General features: G+C 40.8%; 1 protein-coding gene and 1 long non-coding RNA gene across 2 annotated transcripts in view; both read right to left on the bottom strand.

Annotated features, from left to right (window-relative positions):
* LOC137858728 (uncharacterized) overlaps positions 1–17,566 on the bottom strand; it is a 74,328-nt gene extending 56,762 nt beyond the window's left edge. Inside the window, exon 1 of the long non-coding RNA XR_011097957.1 lies at positions 16,246–17,566. This is a non-coding gene — a long non-coding RNA (uncharacterized lncRNA). The remainder of the gene's footprint in view (positions 1–16,245) is intronic.
* DMD (dystrophin) overlaps positions 1–23,168 on the bottom strand; it is a 1,220,482-nt gene extending 1,197,314 nt beyond the window's left edge. The window contains exon 1 of the mRNA XM_068686720.1: positions 22,894–23,168. Coding sequence (XP_068542821.1) covers positions 22,894–22,984 — 91 coding nt within the window. The 5' untranslated portion in view covers positions 22,985–23,168. The remainder of the gene's footprint in view (positions 1–22,893) is intronic.
* Positions 23,169–24,296: the final 1,128 nt, after the last annotated feature.

The following is a 24,296-nucleotide window of genomic DNA, read 5'->3' as shown; positions in this document are numbered from 1 at the left end:
TCAGTATACTTTGGGTGAGAATGCTAGCAAGCAGGGCTTTGGACCCAAGGGGCAGCAAAGCCATGCCGTGTCACGTGCCAAACAAAGCAATTCACAACTTGCTACTGTTGTGAGCAGTGAGGGAAAAGCAGCTGCCCTAAAGAGGTCACTACAATGATCTGACATACCCAAGAGCTGAGACACCTACAAGCATCCCAGTCTAAGACATGCACAGTGGCAAGTTTGTCGTTCTGCTCAAGTAAGCTCACTAGCACTAAGTTGTGTTTATTGCTGCTTCTGTAGTGTACAAAATGGTACAAGTCTTTGCTAGATAATCAAGAAAAAAAAAGTCAATAAAAAAACTACCATATATGTGCTTTGGTGCCTACTCATTCTTGGTAAGGATTTAATCTGTAACTTTTACAAATGAAATTAATAGCAACAGGAAGAGCACTGGGAAAGCTGAAAAGCAAGCTGCATTAAAAGCAATGTGGTTAGCAAATGATTTTTATCTACAGCACTCCTTAACATTTAATGCAGGCATTAGATCTTGGACAATTATGTTTTAATGACAAATGCAAGGCTGTATTGATGCAAGCCTATGGAAGCACTGTACTGTAAGAAGCCTTCTGCTTCTGTGCTTGCCAACATAACTATGTGGTGCACATTAGGCACTCTAAAACACTGCAGCTAAGCTATGCTTTCCTAACAGAATACAATTATAAAGTACTTAATGGGAAGACATCAATAATATATCATTACAGACATAATATTTCTCAGGATGCCTCATTTGTAGAGGGAGGATGTCCCACGTCTTCTGCAGCAGTATGAGAAAGAGGCCAGTTTTCAAAAATAGCACTCTGGTACTTTTAGAGAAAGACTCACATTTCAGGTGCTGTCCCTCTGTGAAGCGTTCCTGCTTATAACACCTACTTGAGAGTTGTAAGTGACCAAAACACTGACCCACAGGCCAAAAACACACTCTTAAAGATGAAAGCATTTACTTCCAAATTAATTGAGAAATACATACAAGGCATACTTTCTCTCTGCTGATTACTTTTCTATGTGCATCTGTCAAAGCCCAGCAACACAAATACTACAAATCAGTTCCCACTCTTGTGAACTCTTGTAGGTGAAATACTTGCAAACATCTTATTTTGTAGGTCCAGTGCCACAGGCAGACTATTTGAAACAGAATGAGAAAAAGTTACAGAACCAAGCTGGTTTCATCACTGGCACAGGACCTACTATCTCTGCCTCCAGCTCATTCAACATTAAGCAAAAATCAGTTGGCAGACGGTCAGATGGCACAGCTGAGGCATTAATTTACTAATAGAAACAAACTGTTTTCAGTGCCTCCTTGCAGTTGCTTTCATGTGATAACTGCACCAGAAAAGTTACTTGTATTTGCATTACATTTTAATGGCTCCAGTTCTGACCAATACTATGTTTCCAATATTCTTGCTATTATGTCTAAAGCAAAAGGTATTACTGTGCAGGTAAAAGGATCCTTTGATGGATCCATGTTATATTTCCAGTTTCCTCAGAGACTGTGTGTGGCCTTTGGCAAGTCAATTTACTTTCTCATCTACAAGGTAAGGTAGTAATAGAACAGTAGCTCCCAAAGGTGTTCTGTGTTTCCTACCTTTGGAATAAGAACTATTTCATAAATATTAATATAATCCAACAGAAATTCATAAAATACCAGCACCTAATGATGCAAGCAGATCTTATTTCATGAGCTGGAGGATAAGATCTCTGCTCCTGCAGAAAGCTAATAAGCACAGGTGCCAGGAATCAACCTGTTGGTCTGAGCAGGGTTCTGAACCCCCATGAATGGGAGCAACACTTCATGCCTCTCAGGAACAAGTGCACAACAGCCTAGGTGACACGGATGCTCTCTGAAGTGAGGTAAGAGGGTGTGACTACCTTTGACATGGGACAGCAGAGTTGGGGTTTTGCTGTTAACTGGACAGTTATCCTCTAACTACACCAGACAGAGAGACTATTTATGAAATTTAACACAAGGCTAAGCTTGACTGCCCTGGCTGGTGGTTCTCAAGTGGATTTTAAGTGACCATTGGGTAAAAAACAAAACCTGGCTCCCCAGGCCTCAGCAAAATGATATAATGGTGATGAGCAAAGCTGAATAACTACAAGTGTTTCAGAGACATAATACTGTGATATGAAAACCCCACTTGAGGTGTGGTGCTTAATGAAGGGTAATTATTGACTAGAGGTTTCCACACTTACCTTCAGACTGACAGCTGTCAAGCAGTCATGGCTTGCTTCCTCTTTCTCAATGACAGTAACCACATGACGATTACAGAGCATCTCTTGATCTAGCTGATAATATCGGAACTACATAGTATGTTATATCCTAGGTATTTTGCTTAAAAGTAATTAAATATTTATAGATCTGCAGGGTCATTTCATTTTTACAGTTCCTTTTAAGCCCAACTCTTTCCTGACCACTGCAGTCTAGTGATTTTGTTCAGGGCTAACTAGGCACCACAGCCAGAACTAAGCAAGATTATTGCAGAAGAGGAAGAAATACTCACTTTTTAAGGCAGAGGTGCTTTTGACATCGTGCAAAGCATACAGGAGAAACCAAGTTTATCATCTTGCAAGGACAATGTGTGCTGCCAAAACCATATTCATCATTGATGTATCATCTTAATAATGATCCTCATTGTCTGTGGCACAGACTTGGGGGCAGCCTATTTTATGTCATCCCTGGTGATTAGTAATTACATATGAACAGTAGAACATTCCACACAAATATACATATAATTTAAGTAAAGCTACTTCAATAGAAACAGTGATGCAATGACTTCCCCCCAACCCCACCCAAACCCCCCAACTCACACACGTCTTCCAGTTACATCTCAAGCTACTGTGATTTAATTCTGTATATTTTCATGTTCTTAAATACGTGGATTTGTTTAGTTATATTACAATTGTATAACTTCTATAAAATAATAAAACAAAAAGATAAAGAGCAAACAGTAAGGAGGCTTGCTAAACCAGCAGCCCCACCTGTACCACAGAACCAGTCAACACAATATTTATTTGGCAATAACCAATTAGGTTACTCACTATATTGTGAATTTCCTGCTTAAAATGAATCATGTTAGGTATTATCTAGGAATTCCTGAGAAAGCAAACATTAAGAGATGGTACCAAAAGGCAGAATTCATAGAAAGTTCTTGTTTAAAGCAGCAGAAAAATTGTAATTTTGAGATGTTCCGAGAACTAACAGATCTTTCAAGCACAGAAATCAAAGAAAAAACTATGTTAAAGGCTCCTTCCTATTATCATGATTTTATTTGACATCAATCCCATTTGTATTTTACAGAAGGCAACACTATACTACTACTTATTGCAAGAGAGGCAAAGGGGAAAGAAATTATAAATAGGTGTGAAATCCATCTTAACAAAAAAACAGAACTCAAAAGAATACATTTCATTAAAGGCAGTGTGGATGGACAAGGGGTGGGGATGGGCAGAGTAAGCAAAAAAGCTTACAATGCCTATTCCAGCCTCTGGTGTCACAGGGCTGTTGATTGCTGAATGACTGCCCAGACTTGCTATTCAATTCAAGACATTCTCCATCATTTACAAAAAAGACCAGTTATACAGTTAACAGATAAGAGCATTAACTCCAGTACAGAACTTTACTTCACCCCTCTCAATCATTTTCTCTGTAGCTGAGATTGGACTCCAGTAGTGCAGCAATTGGTAATTAGGAGGGAGGGGGGTATAAAACAGCTTTGACAGTAAAAAATCTGATAACTGAGGCATCATAAGATGCAGCTGCCTACAGTGTCACAGCTTTCTGTTCCACCTAGATTTTGTTCCCAAATGTAACTGATTCAGAGGAAGTAACAGACTAAAGCAATGAAGTATTATCAGAGAATTTCTAGGTTGGAAGAGACCTCAAGATCGAGTCCAACCTCTAACCTAACACTAACAGTCCCCACTAAACCATATCCCTAAGCTCTACATCTAAACATCTTTTAAAGACTTCCAGGGATGGTGACTCCACCACCTCCCTGGGCAGCCTGTTCCAGTGCCTAACAACCCTTTCAGTAAAGAAGTTCTTCCTAACATCCAACCTAAAACACCCCTGGCACAACTTTAGCCCATTCCCCCTCGTCCTGTCACCAGGCATGTGGAAGAACAGGCCAACCCCCACCTCACTACAGCCTCCTTTAAGGTATCTGTAGAGAGTGATAAGGTCGCCCCTGAGCCTCCTCTTCTCCAGGCTGAACAAGCCCAGCTCCTTCAGCCGCTCCTCGTAGGACTTGTTCTCCAGGCCCCTCACCAGCTTCGTCGCCCTTCTCTGGACCCGCTCAAGCACCTCGATGTCCTTCTTGTAGCCAGGGGCCCAAAACTGAACACAGTACTCGAGGTGCGGCCTCACCAGAGCCAAGTACAGGGGGACGATCACCTCCCTAGCCCTGCTGGTCACAGTGTTTCTGATACAAGCCAGGATGCCGTTGGCCTTCTTGGCCACCTGAGCACACTGCTGGCTCATATTCAGCCGACTGTCCACCATCACTCCCAGGTCCTTCTCCACCAGGCAGCTCTCCAACCACTCATCTCCCAGCCTGTAGCTCTGCTTGGGGTTATTGCGCCCCAGGTGCAGGACCCGGCACTTGGCCTTGTTGAACTTCATGCAGTTGACCTCAGCCCATCGGTGCAGCCTATCCAGATCCTCCTGCAGAGCCTTCCTACCCTCGAGCAGATTGACACACGCACCTAACTTGGTGTCATCTGCAAACTTACTAAGGGTGCACTCAATGCCCTCGTCCAGATCATTGATGAAGATATTAAAGAGGACCGACCCCAGCACCGAGCCCTGGGGGACGCCACTAGTGACCAGCCTCCAACTGGATTTGACTCCATTCACCACGACTCTTTGGGCCCGGCTATCCAGCCAGTTTCTAACCCAATGAAGCGTGCGCCAGTCCAAGCCAAGAGCAGCCAGTTTCTTGAGGAGAATGCTGTGGGAGACAGTGTCAAAAGCCTTGCTGAAGTCAAGGTAGACCACATCCACAGCCTTTCCCTCGTCCACCCAGCGCGTCACTTTGTCATAGAAGGAGATCAGGTTCATCAAGCAGGACCTGCCTTCCATAAACCCATACTGACTGGGCCTGATCGCCTGCTTGCCCTGCAAGTGCCGCATGATGACTCTCAAGAGGATCTGCTCCATGAGCTTCCCTGGCACTGAGGTCAAACTGACAGGCCTGTAGTTCCCCGGGTCTGCCCTCCGGCCCTTCTTGTAGATGGGTGTCACATTTGCTAGCCGCCAGTCAGTTGGGACCTCCCCCGATAGCCAGGACTGCTGATAAATGATGGATAGGGGCTTGGCCAGCTCCTCTGCCAGTTCTCTCAGTACCCTTGGGTGGATCCCATCTGGCCCCATCGACTTGTGCACATCCAAGTGCTGTAGCAGGTCACCAACCAGTTCTTCGTGGATGGTGAGGGCCACATCCTGCTCCCCATCCCCTTCCACCAGCTCAGGGTACTGGGTATCCAGAGAACAACCGGTATTGCCGCTAAAGACTGAGGCAAAGAAGGCATTAAGCACCTCTGCCTTTTCCTCATCTCTTGTAACTAAGTTTCCCCCCGCATCCAGTAAAGGATGGAGATTCTCCTTAGTCCTCCTTTTTGTGTTGATGTATTTATAAAAACATTTTTTGTTATCTTTAACGGCAGTAGCCAGATTGAACTCCAGATGAGCTTTGGCCTTCCTAATTTTGTCCCTGCACAGCCTCACTACATCCTTATAGTCCTCCCTTGTGGTTTGCCCACTTTTCCAAAGATTATAAACCCTCTTTTTTCTCCTAAGCTCAAGCCACAGTTCTCTGTTGAGCCAGGCTGGTCTTCTTCCCTGCTTGCTCATCTTTGGGCACATGGGGACAGACCGCTCCTGCGCCATTAGGATTTCCCTCTTGAAGAGCGCCCAGCCTTCCTGGACCCCTCTGCCCTTCAGAACCACCTCCCAAGGAACTCCACCAACTAGTGTCCTGAGCAGCCCAAAGTCAGCCCTCCGAAAGTCCCAAATCCAGCTGCACCAAATCTCATGTCATTTTGAGCCTTACAACAGTCACTAAAGGAGCCGAAACTACATCAGTCTAGTGGAAAACAAGTCTGATTTTTAAGACCAGGAAGGATCATTCCCAAAGTAATCTGAATTAAGATTGGACAGAAGCAGCTTTTGGGGCTTCCACAGTATAGTATTTCCCTTTAGCAGTATTTTCAACCCTTCTCCTGTTCACCTACTTTCCAGATTCAGTACTGGCTATGTGAAAAAGCTGTAAAGAGATATAACTCTGTAGCTGTGGTCACAAGTCTCATGGATTCTTGTGACCATGCATCTTAAACCAGAATTATGTAACCTAGCAGTCAAAGAAGTCTGAGAACAAGCATCACCACTCAGGGCAAGCAGCATGGGAACAAGCTACCACATATGAAGTGCACTACAGGTAGCATTAAAGAAAAGGGGGAGCAAGCAGATTATGGACAAGCACTTGTGAGAAGAACTTGGAGACAGATGAGGAACTAAAAGGAATCCCTTGTTGTCTCCTGCAAGTCAGAGAGGTTGTTCAGGGAAAGGAACATTTGAAAAAGCACGTTTACAGAAAGTAAGATGTACAGGACATAGAACTTAAGAAAATAGCCACTTACCAAAATTTATAGCCTACAGAATTTCAGTTTAAGTTACATTCCTCATGAGAGATTCAATTGCACACATACACATGTAAGATTGAGAGCCATGATGAAAATATATTCTTGCGTACATTAACTTACATTTGCTCCATTTAGTGTGAAGATTTTGAAATACTCAGCTACAAAGCTTATAAGGTCTACAATCCCATTAGTTCTTCTGAAAGAATTTGAAAGCTAGAAGCTTACATATCTATTTGCCAATCATATTATACAATACATCTCCTGTTCCTTAGATAAGCACCTTCCAATCCTGCCATCAAGTTATAAAATATATGCATCTCCTTTGAATAGATATTTAATGAAGGTATTCCTTGTAAAAGAATCTGTTTGTTTACACTGCATTAAATATTTAAGCAACTTGTTATGGAAGAGCACTTAAAAGAAATCTTTCTGAAGACAAATAGGTTTTTCCGTATCTTTTTCTAAACCTCTTCCAGCAAGAGTTATTAAAGTTAAACTGCTTAGACTGCTATGCCAGAGCATACATCTTTAAAGCAATGCAGATCAGTGGATTGCAGCTAAAAAGAATCAAAAACTTAAACAAATCCGAATTTGGGAATCTCTCCTTCCTACACTAATACTCCTTAAGCCTATGCTAGCTCCAAACAAAGACTATAACTGGCCATGAGTTACAATCTGAATTGCACTTCATCACAACCAAAACTATATAGGTCTAGTACAACTAGCTCACTGGGTTTCAATTTATGGTACAAAGTGATGTGAATGAAGACCTAGTTAAAACAGACAACAACAAAAATAAGACTATGCAAGACTGAGCAAATCTCCTTTCCTTACCAAGATAGAGTCCTGCTGTATCCCTGTCTCATGGATGAAGGAGCAGAACTTAACCTGAAGTGTTGGGATATGACTTTAACAACTTCCATCAGAGTTTAACAGCTTCCATCAGCAAGTACATGAGAAGCTGAAGATCAATTCTAACAACCTGCAATAGAACTTTTATTGGGGTGGGGTGGAGGTGTGTGTGGGGGAATTTTTGTCCATTTTAAGGTTGCTTGATAGGGCTTGTTGACTAGATCAAGTCTTAATGTTCAATTAGAATATATTCAAATGCTGTAGCGTAGAAAGGGTCAGAAGATCCAGTACATGCCCTAAAACACAAAGGCTTTAATAAGCACGTGTAAGCCATCTCATGATACAAGAATCTCAGATTCTTAAGAAATTGGCTTATAAGCCTCATTTACAGCATGCTGACATTTTTAATATTTACTCCACAAATCTCTACAAAAGGATACAAGAGTAAACAAGCCTTAAAAAGCCTTACTCTAAGCAAATCACTGTCAAACAAATTAAGAATGTCAATTATTGAAGCAGCATTCACAAACTATCACCCCTTTGTCATCTCAGAAAGACAAGTTACCCCTCAAGAAGAGGACTACATGCAACCTACATTGCTTATTTCTAAAATAAAGAAACTCAATTTACCATTATCCATACAATATTTCCACCCTGCAAAACTTATTTCTTTAATGTCATTGGAGAATTGCTACCAGAAGTGTATTAATTTTCTTCTGGGAAGAATCATCTTGTGAAGCAATGGGGATCCAATCTTCCATACTATGCAGGCTTTTTTTGTATTCAACATTTTTGAATTTATGTAGCTATATAGTTAGACAATGCATTAATAGAGATTTCATACTTCAAAATTGTAAGATGACACGCAGAGGAGAGTGACCAAAATTCTAATCCACATCCTTTACCATGCAACCTTCTCCCCATACAACACGGGTCTTGAATACTAAACACTTAGAAGGCTACAGTGAGCTGATAACACCTACCACTAATGAGTTACATAACCATTTAAGTAGGATTTGTATCCTAATCTGCTGTGGAACTTGACAGCAGGAGATGTGGTTCCGCAAATAAAACATTCATTTACACAGACATCTTTGAACTAAGGTGGTTTACATTCTTCAGACTTTATATAAATTTAATTACAACTCCATACTCCCCTGTCAAACACTGGGACAATTCAGGCTAATATCCATTGCTGTAGTACCATGTGCACAATTCCTCCTCCCCCCCGCTTTTTGAGCAGTTTGAGCAGTCTGATCCAGGACACTAGAATTTTCTCTATTTTTCATACGCAAGAGCAATCCATAATGCTGCATGCCACATAGTAGAAATACCCTTTGGATTTTTTGAGACTTATTTCCAACTTTTTTGATCACTTGCATAAAATCCACTCCTATTCTTCTCTTGGAAGGTTTTCATATCTTCTGCTCCTGTGAACTACATATACCACAGCTCACACAATCTCTTCATACAACCATGTAAAAAATCATGAAGACATTACCTGAGGGATAGAGTCCATCCCATGCGGTTCTGCAAAGAACCAGACAGGATACAGACTTCTGCACAACCACTTGTGTTTCTCTTCAACAGGGATTGTTCTTTTCAGTCCATTTCCCACACCCAAAAGAAGTTACTACTGTTAATATCTTCTAGAGCATCTCTAAAGGCTGTATTCATAAGTCAACATGTCACTTTACCCCTAAAATTACAAAAATTGCACAGGGCTTAACTTAATGTGGAACTTCCCTTGCCAATCCATAATATTAAAGACACAGTACAGATGTTTGCTTATAAACAAGAGAAGACAAAGTAACAGAAGTCTGGTTGATTTCTACTTTTTCAGCTCTACTAGTGTATAAGATTGAGATTTTTTGTTCTTCACAGAAAAAAAAACAGGGATTCAGTATAGCCAAATTATTTCAGGGACTCAGGAAACGTGATAAAAGGAAAAAAAATCTCAGAATAATTGTTTGTCTTCCTGAAAGAAAGGAGTCCATTTTCTACACTACTTTTTCCATGTTTCAGAACATTTTGTTTCCTCTACAGCCTACCAGCTAGCTACTTACTGTACTACGAAATGCAGTAGAACAATGCACCTCTGATGTGTTTTTCCCTACCAGTACATCTCAACATTTTCCTAAAACACTACCTCAAACACTATTTTTTTGGCATTTCATAAAGAGGGAAAACAGACCACAAAACTTGCCCAGTCCCTACTATCAGATGAGAACCATTCTATGAAGCAAACAGTAGCTCCCCACATCCATTTGACCACTGTTACCAACACACTTTTGTCCCAGTGTATTCTTCTGAGTACAAAAATTTATGCATTCACAGGGAAAATGCTGAAGAGCCTTGGACCTGTTCCTTCCCCCATTGCATGTATCAATGGTACATGGCTAGATTTTTTTGCTAGTCTTGGTTTCTGTATTGACTGGCATGCAGAATCCAGAAGATTGGAAGACCACAGAAGCACACACATCTCAGGTACCTTCTTGGGGTTATGGTTTTCAACCTTTTGTATTTTTACAGTAGCAACACTTTTTGCAAATAGATTATGGCTAAATTCAGGAAGCATTTAAAATGCAATCTCCTATTCTGTGAGGAGATAAATTTTAACATAAATCCATTTTTCCTGTGATTAACAAAGAAGTTATGATTACATGCAAAACTGAAAAACTCTCAGGAGGGAAAAAAATCAGTATTCTACGTGTTCTGATCAAACACTGTATTGACACAGGGCAATTTGTATCTTGTATCAGTACTCTCTCCTTCAACTCCACTGGTACCTTTTTGTTAAGGCTGGATAAAGGAGAAGAAAGACAAGCTGAACTGTTACTCTTCTGTGAGTGTTACTATTGCATTTTTTCCTTTGAACTGTGATTTCATTATAGCTGTGTCATATTTTTTATAAAAGCATTCAAGAACATTATAAGCCATCTCAGAACTCTACAAAGCAAAGAAGCATGGTCCATTGCTCTATCAGGTAATTTATATTCTAGAATTCAAGATGCGTTAATGGACCAAAGAACACAGTTAAAATGTGACCTTGATTAGAGGAAGAAGCTACTCATTTTTTAATACCTTAGAGGAAAATCAATTAATTATTTTATGCCTGAACTAGTATACACTCTTTAGTCTTCAAAACACCAGATTATCACTTCTAATTAAGATGGATTTGTGTCAAAGAAGGCTATGAGTATTAAATATTATAAGGTACTAGTTTTCTCCTAACATAAGAAAATCAAGTTCTCTTAACCAGGAATCTACTGTGTTTATTACTTTGGAACACAAACTTGAACAACAGCATTACATTAAACCATAAATCAATGTATTTTATTCCTTCAGAAAAATAAATCTTACATAGACACTGATCAGTGGAGTCAGTAAAAATGCATTCTTTTCACAGAACACTGGAGCTTGTAACCCTGCTCCAAGGATCATAAGCAATCCCTCATTTTAGAATGAGGGATTCTACAAACGACCAGTAAACTTTAATGAGTTGTAATAGAAAACCAACATTGAAATAACACAAGTGTCAAATACAAAACTCTTGACAAAATAAATTTGAACTTTTTTTTTGTTTGTTTTTTACACATAGGAAAGAATTTTGTTGTTTAAATGGTTACATTTTATACACCTGCATTTTCATTTGCTTTGGATAATTGACTCTTACGTCTCTTGGTTCATGCTTGATTTAGTCTGTTTTTGAACAGACATATGCATTGAAAAAACTGTTAAATTTAGTTTCCCTAAGTTTTTACGAACAACAATAAGTAGATAAACCTGTCATCAGGGCTGGGGGAGTAACAGATCAAATCCCACACATACTTGTGCCTAGATAATTCACAGGTTTTGTTGCCTTTAAATATATTCAGGTTTATGTACTTTGTTCATCACTTCATTAAACAAGCTGCATACACACTGAATTTCTGGCTCAGAACAAACCTGTATAGGGATACGCTCATTCCAGTCACACTAACACCTGCATGAAACACCCATAGAGTTAATTCCTACACAAGTAAACTCTTTATCCAAAAAAAAAAAATACAGGTTTACTTCCAGTGTCGTTTTTATGATCTGATTGGATTTAAATAATTTGGCACTTGAAGTTCTGAAAACAAAATATGCCAAGTTGCTCTTTACTTTGACAAGTGTTCCGTAAACTGCTGCCAACAGCACCCTAATTGAATTACATGAAAATATTTAATAAGGAATTTGAAATTAGACTTTCCCCTACCCCTCTATGCATATATCACACATATATGCATACCTGAGACATGAGAATTACACATTCCTGCCCATCCAGTCACTCTCAGTTTAGATTTTAACATGCTACAGGTTTCTCAACTAGTACTCTATATGTTTTGTACTAGGTAGAACACATAGGATATACTTGTTTGAGTTGTATTTAGCAGAACATTTCACTAACGCAGCACTCCAACAATAGCACTACCCACTACACATTTATGGTGTTATATACAGGGAATACATTTGTCTATTTAAAGGCATCAACCCTCCTTTATTAACAGTGCTCTGGCAAGGAACCACAGGCAGAACATTTGCAGCAAACAAACCAGCCTTCCCAGCTAGAAAGCCACCACGTGCTCACTAAAATACCCAGCCACCCACTGCTTTCAATCACTTGGGTGCTACTACAGATGTATTTTGTTCTAGAATACATTACCATTCACATGCTATTCTGTTTTCAGAAGTGCCAACAGCTATCACATGCTTCCTGGGACGTGGTCTAGTGACTAAGGTTAACATGTTATGTGTCCAACCTACGGTTTGAGCTGCTCAGGAACAGACAGTACACAGGTTGCAACTTCACTTTAAGCATTGTTACCAGTTTTCTGTGAATTGCATCAAGGTCTGATGAGACCTTCAGCTCCATAGGATGGGATGGAGCTATAAATCAAGCTCTGAGGTACATGGCCAGGGCACATCCACACTTGAAGCAGGTGTACCTGCTGAAGCATCCTCTGAAGTTAGAGGAAACCCTATTGAAGATTAGGCTCTGTGCAAACGTAAGATAAAGCTGGGTGTGATCAGAGAAAAGTCATCCACAATTTAAGCATATGGCAGACAGATTCATCTTGCTCCAAAACAAGTAGATTTAACTGCAGTTAGTCAACACCACAAAGCCAGAACTGCAATGTCATACCTCTGTGGCCAGGAAACAATTTGCCCATCCAGCAGTGTAGGAATCAAGGCAGCTGTCTGGGCTTTTAGACTGAGAACCTGAACGTCTTGAAGTATTTTATATTCTATCATACATGCCTGTATTGAGAAGATACACCATCAGACTGTTATGGGATATACTAGCAAGTAATCCCAAGCTTTGTTGAAGCTGGGCTCCCTGATGTGTGGCTTGCAATTCATGGTGAGCTACATTTTTTTTTTTTTTTAAAGTAAAAGAACATTTGTTAAGAATTGTTCCAATTTCATGTAGAATGAAGAGTCCTTTTGGCCAGCTGTGAAAGCATTACTCATGAAAGACAAAGCATGAATTTTAAATACCATTTCCCTGTTGTTTCAAGTATAGTCTTACCTATTTAGGATTCTAGAAGGTATAACATCTTGGAAGAAGGAAAATTAGGCTCATCTTTCATAGGAAAGTTGAGATTTCAGTGTTCATACAGATTCATACCACAAAGACATCCCTTTCTTATTACTATAACCAATGCTATGAAGATTTTCACAGAGTTAATAGTCTTTAAATTCAGAAGTATTTTTTAAATTACAACAGCTACAAGAGATGAAATACACTGTTCATATCAATTAAGCCAAAATACTTTTAAAAGCCAATACACAAAAACAGTGCTTTTACAAGACTCCAACGCTGGAACTTTAAAAATTATTCTAGATTTGTAGAAGCTTTAAACTCTTTTGGCTGAGTGCTTATGTTTTGAATATGAATGTTGTTTGACTGCAGAAGTCATGTGTCTATACACTATACCTTCTATTCCTTCTCATGAAAGATGACTGGAATCCTGACATATCGCATCACTAAGAACTTTCCAGCAGAATATTTTACATAAGTCTAAAATAATCCCTTGCCTGACTCATTTAGAGGCAGTTTCTAAGGGGGATCTACTGTAGCTGATTTTCCTCTGAAATATCCTGAGGGAGACTATATTAAGAGTTTAAAGAATGGGATTGACATTGATATTCCATTCTCAGTTGCTAATTTATTATCTGGAGGAAGGCACATTAACCATGAAGGAAATCTTGATGAGAAGGGAACTACAGCTCAAGTGTATGGGATTTAACTGACTTCTCAGTCTTACTAGAATGCATTAGTAGCATCTATGCCTCTGTTTAACCATCAGGCAAATGGCAACCAGGACAAATTAGTTTTCTACATTGCTATGTAAATTAGCACCACTCCTTCTGGTGACTCATTTCTCCAAATAACAGAACACTTGTTAGAAACCCAGAGGAGTTCAGTTCTAGAGATGATCACCTGGGACTACTCAGCAGGAAGGGAGAAGACTGCCTAAGGGCCATCACATTTCCCCATCTGTTTATATTCAAAGGAACAGATCCCTGGAAAGGTTTTTCCAAGAGCTGGGGGGCATGGAGGAAGTTAAGCAACTTTTACTCTAGGACATTAGAACCCAATTAGTACCTGGTGTTTCCTTTAATTATCTCTAACAAGCCAAGTTCTCCAATTACTTTTGGCACCTAGGAGGGGAAGGAGCCTGCCTAAGCAGAAGCAGTATCTGGTTATGTCTACATTGCACAGCTCTGAGGAAGTCAGCATACAGATGCTTAGCAGCATGTTTCAGTGCATTAGTGCTGGGCCTCCACCTGTAATTCTGCTCTGCACTACTCACTACCTCTACAGCTACTGAAAACCAACAGAGAACTCAGCAGTTACTCCAGAGACCAGATCATTATTGCCCTGCATTATGGCCACTGTTGCTGAGACTGTCAAACAAGAGATATATGACTGCACCAACATACGTTCAACAAATCCAATATGAATTGGTAAGCAGATCAGAAAGTTTCTTCATACACAGAATTGTTCTTCACCTCTGTGTTGGATGCAGGAAAGCATGAGCAAAGGATCCCAAAGCAGCAGCAAATCCCTCTGCAGATTCACAGTACACCATTTCAGACTAGGTCAAGTCCAGCATGAACACTGAGATCCTTCTGAGTGTGAAGCTAGTGTTCAGCTGAGGAACTTAATATTTTGAGAAGCACTTTTCCAATCCTTGGCTATTCCCCCCCTAGCATTCAGCAAAATATTACGCTTGAGATATATGGAGAAAGATCCCACAAAGCCAAACCGAATTAGCTTAGTTATTGGAGTGTGAGGAGGTCAACAAAAAATAAAAGATAGAAGACTTCATTTTTTTCAGTTTCCAACCTCACCATGCTTACTGTGATGTTAAACAGTCTAAAACAAAGATGTCTCGAGTTATATAGTGCACTTGGGACTGAAGAAATAAATTTTGGTCACAGGTACAACATATTTACTCTTCACAGTTCAAAGTGTGGCCTGCAAGTCTGAAAACACTTCATGAAGATGGTTCTCAGCAGATATGGACCATCAAGACAAAAAGAATCTATTGAGTATAAATTTTAGATAACTTCATTATGCTTGCCTGCTCCTACTGATCTGATGGCTTGAAGCTCAAACATATTAATCCATTGTAGCCAGACTGATGAAGTCCAAATATCAAAATACCAAGTTTATCTAAGTATTACAGAATGAGAAGGGCAGACTCCATCTAACAAAAAGTTATTGTCAAAACCATGAAGTACCAGCTAACAGTTTGACTTCTTAATACACTGCCTCTAGATATAAGAAGAGATTGTTTGTTAAGATGTTTTGCCTTTTGAATAAAATAGTGCCAGTCTTTTCAGCAAGCTGATTTGGAGCTACAGCAAATCTAGAGGTTTTCACTAGCTGGCATTCTTCATAGCTGTTCTCCTCTTTCCCCACTGCTATCTTAAAATCAGGTACAACACTAGGTTTAAGACTGGCTGTTTTACTTCTTTTCTTTCACTTTTTCTCTACCTACAAAGTAGAAGTGAGAACTGCAACACTACGGTCTTGAATGTTTGCCAGTGTGCTCTTTGGATAGTTGGACTGTTTGCCAAGCACCACATACTGAGCAACAGGTACAAACAGCTTTTACAAGCTATGAACAAAAACTTGTGGTACTTAATGTACATTTCCTTACAATTGAATTATTCTTCTAAACAAGAGAATAAGTTACTTAACCAGTGTATTATTTGCCTAGTAAACAGAGCAATATTTTAAAATGACATTCTAAACTGCAGCTTCCACATACAAGCCAAAGTGCACTTTAGAAGCAGCCCAGCAACCACTTCCAAGACTTCATGTAGATAATACTATTTACGGTATCTGATTGCATGCTGCAGCATAACTCAATCACATCATGTTCTTTATATCAATCATACAGGATAATAAGGACAGTGGAAAACTAACCTTGAAGTTCAGTACAATACTTTTGCTAGAGTACACAAAACAATAGATTGCTCATTAAGCTCTAGAAATACGAGGAAGGTGTTTTTTTTAAAAAAAAATCACAAATTCAACAATGGATACAGCAAAATATTGGCACATGGTAGGAAATAGGTTCACTTTCACAAGGAAATGGTATTCATACTTCAAATTTAATACCAGTCCCCCCACCAACAAGTCATCGCTTGATTCAAGTCAGTGATGATTCCTACCTTAAAAAGGCAGAGACACTGGAGAACTGTTGAACTGAGTTCTCTTAACTTGGAATCCAAATTACAGAAGACTCCTTTAATGAAAATAATTACATTACCTTTGATGTCCAGCAGGACATAAGGTTAATCACAAGATGTGGGTACTTATTCACAGGACACAATCAGCTGTTAGATACACTGCTCCTTTGGCAAGAACAAAACCATAATGTTACCTCTTCATGAATGCACTGTTTCTAAATCTAGTTTAAGAAACCTGGCTATAGTGGTTCCTTCAATTTACATTTGAAATCTCAGAACTTCTTAGAGTACAAAAATATTGTTGCCAAGACAACAGTATACAGAAGGCAAGCAATTCACAAAAAATACAGATATTTGAAGAGCAAAATGTAAAATTAATATATGAATCTAAATTGATGTCTAGATGACCTTTTACAGTTGCTCAAGAGTAAGCATTTCTTTTTCTAAAGAGACTACTACTGACAGGAATTCACTTTTGAGACATTTGGTAATGCTTTTAGGAGTGATTTCCCGCCCCTCCATTTGTATTCAGATTGAGATGACAGTACTGACAGAAGCTGCAAGCAAACAGCACTTCTGAACATAGAGGACCCCATGGTTTTTAAATGAATAATGTTTACACTGAATAGATAGGAAAAAAATCTGCTTGAATATCCAAAAGCCAGTTTTACAGCCATCAGGGTAAGGTATCCTCTGTACCAAGATAAGAAGCTTGTACTGTGCATAGTCAGATTCTCCTTCTGATAAAGAGAAAGCAAGCCTGTCGAGTATAATAGAAATAACAGACATACCCTGAAATAAGAAAAACAAGCCAGCCTGAAAACTTAATTCCAAGAGAGAAACATAAATATTTAAACCTAGTTTTATGGGGGGGGAGGCGGGGGGTCGATTTGAATGCAATAGTACACAGCATAGGATGAATTCAAGAATTCAGCAAAATCCTTTTGTTTTCACTGTAGAATCTTTTACACATCTTAACCAGAGAGTTAAAAATGACCTACAACACCTTAAAAGACACCTTTACAGCTTGAGACTGTAAACATTACCAGAAGGCTCAAGTTGTAAGACCTTAGGATTCAGACTAAAATCAGCACTCCACTGTGTTTGCAAGATCCAGCAATGTCCTGCCTTGACACAAGAAGTGGGATAATCAAGAGCACAAGGATATTGCTACTTCATCACTATCAGCTTTTGTTCTACAGTTGCTGTGCATGCCATAAGCGTCCCATAGAAATATGGCTGTACAGGTAAGGCCAAGAACTAGCGTGCAAATAGTTTATATACATATGTTTCATTCAGAGTTGTCAGCACAGTTTTCTTTTTTGATATGCAACTACATCTATCCAAACCCAAACTTTAAAATATATAATAAATATTCATTTTAACACACACACAAGCTTTATAACCATGGATCTCATAGCTTGCCTCATAGGGTAGCTTGGCTCAGCCCCTAGAGCCATGTTGGACAAGATCCACAGTTCTTCCCACACACTGCACGTTCAGGAATAGAGATAGCACGTACAAGTCTCCCTTCCCTGCTGAGCACTAGCTGTGATTCATTAGAACCAAATCCCCACTCAAGCAAAGATATTCCTTGTATTTTTGAAGGGGATCCAGCTCCTTGCAGCTGGGGCAGCAATGCCATGCAAGCACGCCACAAAATCTTAAACAGATTCAGATGAGAGATTGCTTAAAATTCCTGCGCAGAAGAATTCCTTAAGTGCTCTTTCAACACCCTCACGCAGCAAGTGGTATGCACACCCAGGCACAGTGAACGCTCTGTCCCAGCCCTCTGGCACGCTCACATCACAGCACTGTGAGGGCACACGAGGCTTCCCTCTTCAGGGGAAGCCTCAAATACAGCAGATATGCTCTGTAGAACAGAACCATTTGTTGATTCATTTGATTTTCACCAGACATACCACTAATGTTCAACAGGCATTGTCATCTAGAGCTAAACATGCTTTGCAGCCAAGCAAGCTGAGTGCAGCCCTGTACCCACAAGAAGAGGTCTCCAAGTGCTGGCAGAAGAAGGGGAGAAGCATGCACTCAGGCTATCCTATCTGGGACAGGTACGCAAAGCTTGAGTCACCTGGAGTTCCCACACTGATAAAGCTGGGGGGAGCACAGGGAGAAAGAACTACCTTATGTAACTACCTGTAACCTCTCTACATTGCACATACACCTTTTTATGGCATTGAAGTACAACAGGAAACCAAGTGTCCAGAATACATACTTGTTGAACACTGCTTAGTGCTAATTCTTGTTCCACAATTGTTTTTCCTGTGTATCACAACCAGTTGTCTTCCAGTCAAAATCTCAGGTCACAGCATCTTAATACTGGGAATGCAAAACTAGCAAGGATCATGTCTTCACTCACAAGCCCTGAATCATGCCAAATCATTCCTCTAAGCAAAGTCACCATGCCATAACAGCAGCTTGCTCTGCATCCACCTATTTTTTTTTTGATAGAATTTAAGAGCAAATGAGGTCTTAAGCCCTTTTTCTATAAACTCTGTATGAAACAGTGAAGAAATTAGACGGATTTCTGTTGCTAATCATGACTACAGTTCCCAAGCTCTGCAACAGTAATAATGAAATCTCAATTTAATGAAGATTTAGCAAGTATTTACCACATGTATGTTTTTATTACAGAAAAAATGCTCTGCTCTGAATTGTATTTACATTATTTTTTTAAACAATTCTTCCAAATGCACTTTTCATGTAATGAGCATTTAAATACATTCTAGACACGATCATGGTACTTGACGGGAAGCCAGGAAAAATTCTAAGGCAATGGAAACAATAGATTCTTCTGAGAAATTAAATCAAAGATCGGTTTTATTCTCTGCAACTTCCTGGTGCAACAGCCAGCATGGTGTTCATGTGTTCAATACTCATGACATCAATTATGATATATCAGAGATCCACACTTTGACTGGCTCACTTAATAAATATTTGGAAAACAAATGCAACTTGTTACATGTTTGTGCTTGCACTTCACTGTCTTCTTTCCAATACTAACTTAACATCTCAGTCCACTCATTTTGAGACCCAGATGGGTTATGTTTCTTAGTAACTGTATCTTAAGCATTGCAAACACATGCGTACAGGACAAAGGGAGGACTCAACAACAGCCTCACACCAGTAAGGAGCAGGGTGGTCGCTCAGGTCTGGGGACAGCCCAGTTCTACAGCCAGCATTAAGCTAAAAGCTCTATATAAAGTGTCCTTTTATTAACAGAACATTCACAAGTGAATACAGTTATGGCCAGAAGGGACCATAAGACAGATGGCTGGACTGATGATTTATGACAGCTCTTAAGTATGGAGCCCCGTAACTTGTACTTGGATAAAACTTAACTTGGAAATAAGTATGAACTGCTGGGCTGAATACCTCTAGAGATGGAAGATCTAGACCCAGATGTTAATCACCTTCACTGCTCAAGATCCTGCATGCTTTGAATTTGTTAGCTTTTAGTCTTTCATCCTTGCTACACCTTTTCTTGCTAGGCCTTCATGATTTTCTTCCCAAGAACATAGCCATTCAAAGAAATAAAGTCACTTCCCCAGCTTGCAAAAAAAAAAAAAAAAGTAAAAGAACTACCAGTTGAGTTCCACAGACATTTTCCTTGCTTCTCAGTTTTTGTGGATCTTCTCCACATTCTTTTTTGAATAGCCTTCTATGGAAACGTCAGAATTTCTGGTATTAGTCAGCCATACCATGTACACAAGTTAAAAATAAATTTCCTACACCTATATCATGTCTGTACATTATAAGCACATGCTGAACCCACAATGACCACTGATTTTTTTCCAATGCCATCACCCACTCCAAAAGGGCAGCCTGCACTCCTCATTCCTACGCTTCATATTTGCATGAATCTTCTCTGAACACCCAGGCAACCCAAACCATCCTGTGTGAGTGTAAGTGAAAAATGATAAGTTAGTGTTGGAACTAGTGATTATCCCTGCAGAGAGATACAACAGGGATAACCCAATTCCATTACAACTCCCCGATGGCAACTTTTGTAGTACAACAGTTTTGTGGGTTTTAAACAATTTACTAGGCATTTTATTGCTAGCGATATATTTTTTTTTGTCTCAGTATACTGAGATAAATTCTTTAATCCAGAAAATTTAACAGAATAAATATTTGACAGAGCCTGCTTTCCATTAAGTTTTGCTAACAACATTGGATTTTAACATTTTTACAGTTTCTTTACATGAAGCAAGTCCTCTTTTTTTTTTCTCAATTATTTTACCCAGAATTGACAGCAGGATGCCCAGATTAATGCTATCTGCATCAGGCCATATTAAAAACACTGGTGCTCTAAGCTTTTGAATAAGACCTCAAAGAATAGGAATGTTGGAGATTTCATTATGGCTACTGCATCAAAATTTTCTGCTCTATCTTTTCCTCTAGCTCAATGAAAAGGTAAACCCTGCACCTACCAGAGGCCTTGTTTTATATTCAGGAGGGCAAAAGATTCCTCCACACTATTTTAGAAAGCAGCAGACCCCTGAAGCATGAAATTAATATAAACAGAATGAAAAACAAGTGGGATACAAACTCTTAAAACTCCTTCAGTATCCACTGCCCTAACTCTCCAAGGACTTTCTGTGCTAGCTTCATTTCCAATCACTGAGAGCTTCCCTGATGGATCACAAAATCCTTTCTATGAGCCTCTGAAGGGCCACCTGAGAACAGTTTAGCATCCTTACCATTACTATCTAGTTAAAGAGTCTGTGCCAGCATTTCACTCACAAGAAGCCCTCTTATAACTTCCAATTCAAAACTGTTTAAGGTGAATGCATGTCTAAACAAATGGAGCATTACAACTGCACAGATGCCTTACCCAGGTAACAGGTTAAAGAAAGCCCTAACATAAAATGAGCCTATCCTCAGGCTTACAAACTCAAGCTCTTCTCAGCTTTCTTCTGCAAAAGCCTACACTGATTTATGATTACTATTTGTCCCCAAATTTGTAGCCATATTTTAAGTAGTGTATTTCAAAATTAGATGATAACAATGAAAGATAACAAATAAGCAATCACTGGGAGGAAAAAAGCTTGGGGTGAAAAAAAGCATATATACATTTAAAATGAAAATCACCATGGAAATTAAGTTCTCATCTCTTTCGGCTTATAAACATCTGGGATAATTCTATGATCCTTAAATTGATCTTATTTCTGATTCATCATCCAGAACAGACATGGGAATTGTGTCCAGTTAAGAAACACAAATGTTTAATCTCTCTCTACTGCTAACGTCTAAGTTCTAATATTACTCTATAGCAGAAAACTGGAGAAATATTTTAGAGTCATTTGAGATCTTACATTTATTTCAACACACAACTAGAACATTGCCAACAAAGCCTATTTGTAAACAAACTTTCAGAGCAAAACAGAATATAAGAACTAATTTGGAAACATAAGTAAAAATACATTTTTCAGAGGTTGTCTGCTGTCAATTACAAATTTTTAAACTAGGAAAGCAAATGATGTTGAAAATAGTTGCTAGCTATAGGGGAAATAAAAAGGTGGGAGAAAGTGCTGCTAACTCATACGGTCATAATCATCTAACAGTGATGTAGTTATTAACTACACAAACCTGAAACATTTTTTTGTAATCTTTCAAGTTTTCCCATCTCCAACCAGTAACAGTTGCATGCTAACAGGTCAACCTTTTAAATTAAGGGGGCATTGCTTTGTGCCGTACTCGCCTTGCATTCCATATCCCCTGAGCTATAGGATGAGCTAAGTATGGAACTGGGATCATGCACCGCTGTAAAGGTCAGCACACCCAGCTTCACCAGGAATGACTACTGAGGCAACTCACCACTTTTTCCCTTTCATGTTCTCCTCATGCTACAGGAATATAGACAAAAAGACACAGCCTGGGAGCCAGAGGAAGGACTTGAGGGAAAAAACAAAACCAGAGCAGCCACCCTACCAGGGCAACGCACTTCCTTGGAGATGCTGCCACCACCCAAACACTTTTAGAGCTAAAGTTCCCATAGCAGCTCTAGTTATCCCGTTAAACATGACAAGTATTTCGTTGTTACTGCTGTTTCTTAACACAATTTAAAGAACTGGCCTGTTTCACAAGTTATTCAAGCACGGGAGGCCACCGTAATTTTAAGGCTCGCTTATTGGGCAAGCACATAGAGCTTCAAGAGGAGTTACTTTAATTTGTAGCTCCCCATACACTTGTGCTGCAAACGAGCTGAATGGTCTATAAATACCTTTACTACCTCGGATTTGGTTTCTTTCCAGTGCTAAGCAAAAAGAGCCCAAGCACCTGAAACTCTATCTTACTCTCCTGGGGGGAGGGGAGGGGGAACCTCACAGCTGCCGCCGATCGCGGGTTTAGCGACAGTCCCGCTGCCCGGCTTGGGGGGGACCCTCCTCGGACAGCGGGGGGCCGCCAGCATCACTCCGGCCGCAGTGAGAACCGCTCGTCGGCGGGCGAGCTCCTTCTGTGCTCAACAAAAGTTGAACTAATTAAAGACATCGTAAGAAGAAAAACACTAAAAAATAAATGAAAGCTGACCGACTACCCCGCGGCGCAGACCCCCGACCCCCGCCGGGAGGAGACGGGAAGGGATGTAAGGGCACGGGCGCCTACCAGAGCGGCTGCGGATGATGTCTCGGAACTCGTCGGCGGCAGGGTCCCCCCCGGCGACGGCAGCGGCTCCAGGGAGCCCCGCGTCAGCCATGTGTGGAGCTGGGCAGGAAGGGAGGGAAGGAGGCAGACGGGGGAGCGCCGCGGGGCTCGGGGCGGTGGGCGGCAGGGACAGAACGGGACGGGACAGGACTGGACGGGACAGGTGCGCGGCGGCGCCGCCCGCCCTGAAATAGAGCCGGGGCGGTGGCGGCTGCGCCCCCCGCCCCCGCCCGATCGATGCGCGAGGAGCAATTAGCGAGCTAATGGGGCCCCGGAGGCGCCGCGGGGCAGGAGCGAGCGGCGGCCCCCGCCTGCTCTCCCGGCCTCCGAGGTAGCGCAGTTGCGCGCAAATTGCCCGCAGTCCCGCTGTGGGGAGCCCCCCGAGGCGCTGGTCCGGCGTTGAAGGTGGGAAGAGGATCGAGATTTTCTCGGGGTTTTCTCCCCACCCCCGCAGACCTGGTGGCCCGGCGACTCAGGGACCCGAGGGTCCTTCAGCCATAGTCTGGTGGCATGCGCGGGCTCCTCAGGCCTGCTTCAGTGAGAGGACACAGAAGAAACGTTTCCCCAGGTGTTTGATACAAAAAAGGGGAGGCTTAGTCCCCTGTTGTCCCAGTCAAGGGCCAAAATGCTGACTGATGGCCTCAGCTCCTCACACCCTACCGTGAAATGTCAGCTAGGCTGATAGCCTCCAGCCCCCCTCCATCCCATTCTTTTCCATCATGCTTTTCATGCCCAGTTTCCCTTACAGGACAAGACCCCCAAAAGCTGGCATCACCCCACAGGGGAAACCGCCAAGCCCAGATGGTAGACATGGTGAAGTAAAGTGCCCGCTCTCCCTGTTGAAACCGAGCTCTTAGCTGTGCATTGAAATATGGACACTAAGATGCATAATCCCCTATTCATGTTTGCTAGTTTGTAAGACAACAACGTGGTGTATTCAATACAAAAAGCTGATCAGCTTTAACACCAATTCATAGACAATCCATAAGCAGATACTGAAGGACAGGAAATTAAGGATAATCTGTAGAAAGGAAGTATGTTTTCACTTTACTTTGCATAAATAAAGGACTTGAATCTCTTCAAGTACACAGTAGTATATCAGAAGAAATTTACTTGCCTGAAAATAACAGTTAAATAGAATAAAACAGAATAAAACTAGGTAAGAAAACCAGGTCAGGCATGGTGAAACTACAACTGCTTGTAGGAAGACTTTTTGCAGGCACATGCATGGTGTTAGATGCTGAAGAAAGGAGCTTGGCCCCATCTGAAGCAGTGGGGCATACTCTCCATCCATGTATTGCCTCATAGCTCAGTTCTATCCTCCTGGTTTTCATAAAGACTGTTACGAGGTGGAGTAGGTGGGA

The sequence above is a fragment of the Anas acuta genome, chromosome 1 (assembly GCF_963932015.1).
Source record: "Anas acuta chromosome 1, bAnaAcu1.1, whole genome shotgun sequence".
Lineage (NCBI taxonomy): Eukaryota > Metazoa > Chordata > Aves > Anseriformes > Anatidae > Anas > Anas acuta.
Note: the sequence above shows the minus strand (reverse complement) of the source record. Positions and strands in the feature narration are given on the sequence as shown.